This window comes from Cicer arietinum, chromosome 3 (assembly GCF_000331145.2).
Source record: "Cicer arietinum cultivar CDC Frontier isolate Library 1 chromosome 3, Cicar.CDCFrontier_v2.0, whole genome shotgun sequence".
In the NCBI taxonomy this organism is placed as follows: Eukaryota; Viridiplantae; Streptophyta; class Magnoliopsida; order Fabales; family Fabaceae; genus Cicer; species Cicer arietinum.
The window spans coordinates 60,688,752-60,697,084 of record NC_021162.2 but is presented as its reverse complement, the minus strand read 5'-3'; the positions used below and the strand labels follow the sequence as shown (position 1 = coordinate 60,697,084).

Below are 8,333 nucleotides of genomic sequence, written 5' to 3'. Positions count from 1 at the left end.
AACCGCTTATCAAACTTCTTCAAGATCTTTCTCAAACCAGTAGCATTCATTTCCACAAAATTAAGAAGCCTTAACAGATCTCTTCCAACTTCTCTATAAGATTCTTGGAGCTCAGATATCTTTGAACAATCTGGCTGCTGCTGTAGAAGATTTTGGTGATCTTGTCCAATATGAGACAGCCTTTCCGCAAGTACTCCTTGTCGTTCCAGCAGAAATAAAACAACTTTTTCTATCTGAAACTCAAGAACAAGGAAAAAAGACTTAAAATATATTGGCTTATATAAAATAGGGTTGATAAAACATTTAAGCACAAATTCTTTAAAATTTTGAGTCAGATTTTGTTAGCACACATGCTCTCTGGCTCCTATCTCACATTCTTGTAGAATAAGTATCCTAAAGTACAATTTCTACACATAGAAAATTGATAAATTAAGGGAATTAGTATTCGGAGAGAGCATATATGAATTCAAATTTCAAATATTATACAAAGGGAGTATGTAAATCTAGGTGTATTCACCTGATTGTCCAGCAGCAATGAAAAATCCCTGAGTACATTATGGCGATTTTGAGCTCCAACCTCAATTTGTTCTGTATATCTCTTGACTTTCTTCTTCATAAACTTATAGTTAATGTAGTATCTGAAAAAAAGAGTTAGAGCATGTGTTACCTAAATTAAAACAAAACATTTCTGACTTTGGTACAAGTTTCAAAAGAGAAAAGCATGCATTTCAGAACATTCACAAATCAATGTTTCAACAATATTGTTCATCTATGCCAGAAAAAAAAAGAAATTGAAAGAGAGAATAACATTAAATTAAATTGAAAAGTACTATTAAAAAGGCATAGGGCTATTTGAAAGTCAAGTATAAAATTATGAAATTCAAATTCTAAATGAACATTCAAAAAGAAAGCAAAGCAATTATAGAAGAAAAATGAACAGAATAGTCATGTAATACAAATATAGAATAAAATATTTTACCTATTCCATTCTTGAATCTGTGATTCTCTCAACTTCTTGCCAAAGCCAACCATATTCAAGATAGAAAGATGAGTGAGTGCACTGTAACAAACAAAGTAGATACCTTAAGACTAATACAATGCTATTGCAGAACAAGAATTTCAAGCTTCTTCCCTCAAAAAAAAAAAAAAAATTCAAGCTTCAAAGAGTGTTTAAATAGAAGCAGAAATTAATTAACCTGGTAACTGACCAAAACTCTCTTTCCTCTTCAATTGGCAAGAAACAAGATTTTTAACGTCACAGTATCATTGGATTTTGGTAGCTGAAACCAAATTAATTTAGCTTAATTATGAATACTTTACAATAAGAAGAAAATAGATGGCATTGAAATGAGACAAATATAATAAGCAAATTAAATTATAATGTCTGATTTTCTTCCGCATGAATTGTTTTTGTCATTTAATCACCCACATTTCCTCCCATGATCACTAAGATTCACTATCAAAGGTAAGAAAGAAAGTACACACACCATAATAAAAAAAACATAAAAATAACATCTTAGAAAATTTAAATGCAAACCCCAAAATAGAAAACGGTGATTTTGTGCACAAAAAAGTCATGATGCCGATGATTGAAAAATCATGAGAGAGAGAGAGAGAGAGAGAGAGAGAGAGAGAGAGAGAGAGAGAGAGAGAGAGAGAGAGAGAGAGAGAGAGAGAGAGAGATGAAACTAATTAACAACAACCATTACCAAGTTCAAATTATGAAAAACCTCTGTATACTAAATGTTTCATTCTCACAAAATCAACTTTTATTTTAAAAAAGTTCCCATGAAAAAGTGGTAAAAGGGTAAATTTGCATGTGGATGAAAAGGATATTTGGTATAATATAAGATATGCAAAAGTGAGTTGAGTAAATGCTAGTTTTGTTTAGAATACATTAGTGGATGGGGATGTAACATAGTAATAAGGAGAGAACGAGTATGTAGGCACATGTGATCCTCTGTCCTCAAAGAGTGAGAGTTGGTGTTAACCTTAAAATAACCATGATGAGTAGGAGTAGACATTCTTACAATGTGACACCTAGCCATGCACCAACTAAACTACACATAAATCTTACCATTATATTATATATTTAATTTATATTTTCACCTCATTTTTTCGTAGCGGAGAAAAGTATCAATATAACGTAACAAAAGTAATTTTACTTTTTTCTCCAACTCAAACATTTTCCAATATTTTGTTTACATTAACTTATTCACTAATAATAAAAATTATTTGTAGGAGAGTTACTCATTTTAGATTGAGTTTTTGTTATTTTTTACTAACAAACTTTGTAATAAATTTTAGATCAAATATCATCTCTATTTTAGAAAAGATATAAATTAGACACAAATTTTAGATTAAATATCATATCTGTTTTAGAAAAAACAAAGTTAGACACAATATTATACAACTGTAATTTTATACACTTAAACTGCCATCAATAACTTAAAGAGTAATTAAGATTAAAGTTAAATTATTTTTTTATTATATGATTGTGATAAATTGATTATATATAGTATATGTGTATATAAATTAAATCTATATTATATGATAATTTAAAACTATATATCTGTCTTTTATTTGATTATTTGACAAGATTCAAATTTATGATTTTTTAAGATATAAATTTTATTATCATAATAAAAAGTAAATATGTTTTAAACATAAAATTATCATGTATAAATATGTTTTGTTTTGGTTGATATTATTATGCATCAATATATATTTAACTATGATTAAACGTTACGCTAATTATTTTTACCATAAAATTTTATTAATTGTATTTTTATCATAAAAAAATACTTTTTTTTTATAAAAAATAAATAGTTTAATTGTCACGTCATTATACCTTAGAAAAATAGGAAAATTTTATCCCATATCCCATTAATTATATATATACTCTCAAATCAAAAATGAAATTACGTTTTTACTCTATTTAAATAATAAAACTTTAAAAAATTTATCATTTACCATTTTTCATTGCAAGTTTTCTGCAACTCAATAGTGAGTTTTTTTTCTAAACTTACGAAGAACTTGAATACAAGTTTTCCGGTACACACGATACACTCTGGAAAACTTGTTTGAAGTTCTCCGGTACATAACACTATTTCAAAAATAAGGTGTGTACCGGAATTCTTCAAAAAAGTTTTTTAAAAATGATAAAATAGTTATAAAAAAAAAATAACTTTAAATTGATAAAATAGGAAGAAATTTTTTTTTGGCATTTTCATAACATTATAGGGGTATAGGTATAGAAATGAGGATACAGGGTAAATTTTTCAAAAAATAGTTTAATTGGGCCAAATCATATTAGCCCATAATATGACTACTTGGGCCATTATTTGGAAAAAACCGGCCCATAAGAATAATGATACTAGGGTTTATGGGAATTTGATTTATATAAGCTTGTTGGCTTTTTTTCGCGTAATAACATCAAAAATACGTGTTTGATATCTAGTTTGTTATATTTCAATTAAGGATTTTTTTGTAGATTTTTTAGAGGAGGCGATTCATAACAAACCCTAAAAGATGCAGAACGAAGACGGACAAATCACTGAGCTCTATATTCCCAGGAAGTGGTATGTCTACACTTTGATAATCTCGTTTTTTCGTTGTTGTTATTTGTTGAATTGTTTATGGATTTTGAACTGTTCGTGCTATTGATTATTGAATTTGATTTTTTTTTTTGTGGATTTGGTTCAGTTCTGCTACAAACAGATTGATAACTGCTAAGGATCACGCTTCCGTTCAAATCAACATTGGTCATTTGGATGAATCCGGTGTCTACAATGGTCACTTCACCACTTTTGCCCTCTGTGGCTATACTCGCGCACAGGTCTTTAATTGCTACTCTATTTTGTATTTTTATTATTATTAATTTATTTTTGTTGGTTTAGGGTTTAGGAGAGTTTATTACTTACGTTTTGTTTCGATTTTTTCAATTATGTGGATTTAATTGTTAATTTGTTGTGTTATATATATATTAAATACCAATCATATTTAAGGTATTTAAATCGGATTCTGCAATTTGTATAGGGTTGATTTTTGTATGATTATGTATTATTGTCTCTTTAATTGTCACTGTGTTATCTCTGAATAGAATTTCAATTAGCTTGTAAGTAAAAGGGTTTATTCTGTTTATTCTATTGGTGTTTTTCCTCTTTTTTTTTTTTTATAATAAAAAACATCGTTTTGGGGGTTGAGGACTTTTGTGGGTGAATTTTGTTTTTTCTTTTTAATTGCCCTGTATTTCTCTCTCTCGGGCTTCTGGTACTTACTTTGGTATTTTATATACTAGGTTAGCTTGTTTTTCATATTTGGAGATAGATAGACGGTTTCTATTCAGATTATGTGATTTCTTGGTCAATACTGAACTGAAAAATAATATGGTGGATGAAATTGATAGCAATTTCGTTTAGTGTAAACTTGAACTGATCTATACAACTATACTAGATGATGATATTTTTAATTAGCGTTCCCAAGAAGAGTATGTCAAAGTAAAAAAAGGCTTTAATTGTAAGTAACGAACGTTATCAACTTTTGTAAGAAAAAACACTAGCAAGTAGCATCTGAAAATTGATAAGTTGCAATTGTTTTCATTCTTTTGTAACATATTGAAGTATCTGCTTTTTGTTTCTGTTGAGTGACTAAATCGTGACTTCTTTAATTAATAATGTAGGGTTGAAAAGAAATTGTAAGTAGGAATTTAACAATATATTTAAACTTTATATCCATGTTGGACACACTTTCTATGCAATATTGTATTGTGATTCTTGTCAGCCCTTGAATATACTTTGATGTTCTATTGATGCTCCTTGATGATTTAGTTTTTATGAATTGCATTCGTGATTTCATGTTGCCTTTTTTATTTCCAGGGAGATGCTGACAGTGGACTTGATCGTTTGTGGCAGAAAAAGAAAACCGAAATTAAGCAGTAGATGACATCACAACGTATCTGTTTGCTATGTGTTGAGTTTAACTTTTTTTAGAGATATTGGATAATTTTGATCGATGTATTGCTAGAGATATTGAATTATTTATATCTATGTATTGCTAGAGATGTTGGATGATTTTTATCCAGTATTGCAGTATCTGCTTTTAATTTCCTTTTGGGGGTACCTTCAACTAAAGCTACGTTTGTATTAATTGCTTTTAAAAAAAGTTATCTCTCGCATTTCAAAAGTTGGTTTAACTATGGTCATATTTGCCAACTGCCCTGCCCCTGCGCATCTTATCATTAGGGGGAATCCGGTTTTGTTTTTTGAATTTGATCTCAAACAATATGGAAAAGGGATAAAATTTAAAAAAATTAAAATCAGTTTTGAGTTTTTAGGTTTAGTTGAGTATTCAATATTCAATTTTTAGTTTTTAATTTTAATTTTATTTGAATTGAATCAATTTATGTATGAATTTATAAAGTATAAAATAAATGTTGACACATGGAATCGTTTAAAATAAAAGAATATTAATAAAAAGTATTAAAATCTAATAATTTTAAAATATATTAAATTATTGTATATTTAATTATAATAAATTTAGCTGTAGGTGTTGAAAATAATAATTATAGTAGTAATTGGAGGAGCATAAATGATTGTGGTGGATTATGATAACATGGCAAGTGTTTGGGAGGGCAATTGGTGGTGGCAGTAGTAGTCATAGATGGTAGTGGATGAGAGGTAGTCAGAGTTGAATAGACGGTGGTCAAAGATGGTGGTGATAATTGTTAGAGGTGAGTAGCTAATGGTGGTGTTTATATCTACTAATAGTGACATAAAAGTGATGGTAGTTGGTGGTGGTGTTTATATCTATCAATGGTGACATAAAAGTGACGACAGTTGGTGGTGCTTATGACATAAAATTGTTTTGAAATTCTTGTGCTTATGTTTACCGATAATGACATAAAACTGTTTTGAATTTCTGATTTTATCTGTTTCAATTTTGTATGCAATAATTGTTAATTTTCTTTGTAATTTTCATATTATTATATTTTATTTGGAATCCGGTTAAATTTAATTCTTAATTTTCGGTTGAAAAGTTGAGTCTAGATTTCAGATTTAATTATTTTCCGTAGGCTATACGAATACGAATACGAAGGTGTTGTTCTCCTATGTAGCAGTTTCTAAAGAAAGATTTCTTCTAGAGTTCTAGTAGTCTAGTATACTCACCGAAAATAACCTTTCCACATGAAAGCCTCATAAAATTATGGAAGAGTTAATAAATATTATTATGTGAGACACTAAACTAAAATATTACTTCATGACCCATTTGTTCAATAAATTAGTAAATATGTTATAATTGTTTTTTTTAAACTAGTTAGGTATTTAAAAAATATATTAGTGGGTTAAAGGATGAGAAAATATTAGCAGCATATATAAATACATAACCTCTTTTTTAATACTAATGTAGTGTTCCAACCCAGACAACTCACTCAAGTAATCCATTAATGTTGAACAAAATGCTCTATAAAGCATTCATGTATAAATCTTATTATTATTATTATTATTATTATTATTATTATTATTATTATTATTATTATTATTATTATTATTATTATTATTATTATTATTATTATTATTATTATTATTATTGAGATCTAAAATGGTCCAGCAGCCAATAATTTAGAAATGGTCTTAATTATATAAACCCTGATTCCAACAAATAGACCTATAATTGTTGAGATATTGTGATTATCTCTTTTTATGATTGATTTGGGATTGCTTTGTGTGCAATTGCATAAAAAAAATAAAAAAATTCTTCTATGTGGCACAAGAATCTATTGAAATCTCTGCTCTCTATTGAAAAGAGGAGAGAAAAAGAGAGGTTAAAAACTAAAAAAAAAAATACAAAGAAATAATGGAAATCATGTATAAATCTTATTATTATTATTATTATTATTATTATTATTATTATTATTATTATTATTATTATTATTATTATTATTATTTTTATTATTATTATTATTATTATTATTATTATTATTATTATTATTATTATTATTATTATTGAGATTGTTTATTTTTCAATCTCCTACTTTTGATAATTTTATTCCTATATCTCTCCTATTTGAATTTATTTATTTTAATTATTAATTTCTTCTCATATCTGAACTTATTTATTTTAATTATTCTTTTTTTTTTAAATACACTAAAGTTATCAAAGTCACTAACTAACAAAGTTAGAGAATTCATTTTTATATCTATATTGGAAAATGTAACGTTAATTTCAAGAATTCATTTTTATATCTATATTGGAAAATGTAACGTTAATTTCAAGCGGTGTTAATAATTAGTATCACTTGAACAATCACATTTACCGTTTTGAGTCTTAAATTGTTTAAAATAAGTTTAAAAAATTCTTCTACTCAACTATTTTTATGACCTTTTTGAAACATTTTGATTGAAGTTAGACAATTTAAAAAAATAAGTTAATATTTTGTAAATTTAAAAACTCAAATTGAAAGAAACTTGCGATTTTAATACAGAGTTTATTGGACATTTATTTATTTATTTATTTATTTGTATTACATCAAGACAAGCAGAAGAAAAAGTATATCAATTCAGGTAACATGATCAGGCGCCAGTTTGTTTGTAAAAATGTTATAGCTGCTATGATATTTAGGATCATGTATAGGATTCCAATATTAAGTGTATTTTAAAATTTGTCAACATAGAAAAATGAAAAGAAAAAAAAAGGAAAAAAACAGCAAATTAACATATATACCTGGACTTACCTGCAAATATGAAGATTGAAGACAATATTCCTCAAGTGTAATTCATTTCCGGAGTTTTTAAAGGGACTAGAGCTTGATGGTGAAAAACTTAGTTGAAAAAGTGTCAAATATGGAAAGTGTAGTGTCAAATGAATGTGGTAATGTTCACAAACATGTTTGAAGCTTTTTTGGAGATATATAAAAAAGTGAGTGACTTGACAGCCAACAACAGTACAATCTCTCGGCTCCTAACATAACAAATCGCCACGTTTACATGCTATATCCTAAGCCTTAGCTTGAATTTATAAGAATCATGCACCATGATGATATTTTGTAATTTAATAATAATAATAATTACCAATCATACTTTATTTATCAGTAGTGGGTGTGTTTTGTCCTGAGTTCAAAAGTGGCTTTATGCTGCTTGGTTCTTTTTAATTATCTTTTTCCATAATTGTTGGCAATTAACTGTGTTATATGTTGCTTTCACTCTTATGATATTTTATCAACCCAACTTAATTATCAACAAACTAATAGAGTTTAACATTATTTTATATTAACTATATATAGTTTTTATTATATATATATATATATATATATATATATATCTTTCTCTTTGTTT

The 8,333-nt window shown here is 27.1% G+C and overlaps 2 protein-coding genes across 2 annotated transcripts in view; one reads left to right on the top strand and one right to left on the bottom strand.

The window, feature by feature from the left end:
• LOC101492502 (SPX domain-containing membrane protein At4g22990-like) overlaps nucleotides 1-7,977 on the bottom strand; it is a 13,204-nt gene extending 5,227 nt beyond the window's left edge. Inside the window, exons 1-5 of the mRNA XM_073366191.1 lie at nucleotides 7,733-7,977; nucleotides 1,197-1,280; nucleotides 980-1,060; nucleotides 518-638; nucleotides 4-233 (exon numbers count right to left, since the gene is read on the bottom strand). Coding sequence (XP_073222292.1) covers nucleotides 4-233; nucleotides 518-638; nucleotides 980-1,032 — 404 coding nt within the window. The 5' untranslated portion in view covers nucleotides 1,033-1,060; nucleotides 1,197-1,280; nucleotides 7,733-7,977. The remainder of the gene's footprint in view (nucleotides 1-3; nucleotides 234-517; nucleotides 639-979; nucleotides 1,061-1,196; nucleotides 1,281-7,732) is intronic.
• Nucleotides 3,421-5,108, top strand: LOC101492164 (small ribosomal subunit protein eS21y). The gene is made up of 3 exons (XM_004492636.4): nucleotides 3,421-3,581; nucleotides 3,706-3,838; nucleotides 4,878-5,108. Exons 1-3 carry the CDS (start codon nucleotides 3,532-3,534, stop codon nucleotides 4,938-4,940), a joined length of 246 nt encoding a protein of 81 aa, XP_004492693.1. The 5' UTR covers nucleotides 3,421-3,531; the 3' UTR covers nucleotides 4,941-5,108.
• Nucleotides 7,978-8,333: the final 356 nt, after the last annotated feature.

Excerpts from the sequence above, each read along its gene's own strand:
- LOC101492164 (XM_004492636.4), top strand. The coding sequence starts at position 3,532 with ATGCAGAACGAAGACGGACAAATCACTGAGCTCTATATTCCCAGGAAG. Across the intron at positions 3,582-3,705 it reads CTCTATATTCCCAGGAAGTG|TTCTGCTACAAACAGATTGA; the intron begins GTATGTCTACAC and ends GATTTGGTTCAG. Across the intron at positions 3,839-4,877 it reads GTGGCTATACTCGCGCACAG|GGAGATGCTGACAGTGGACT; the intron begins GTCTTTAATTGC and ends TTTTATTTCCAG.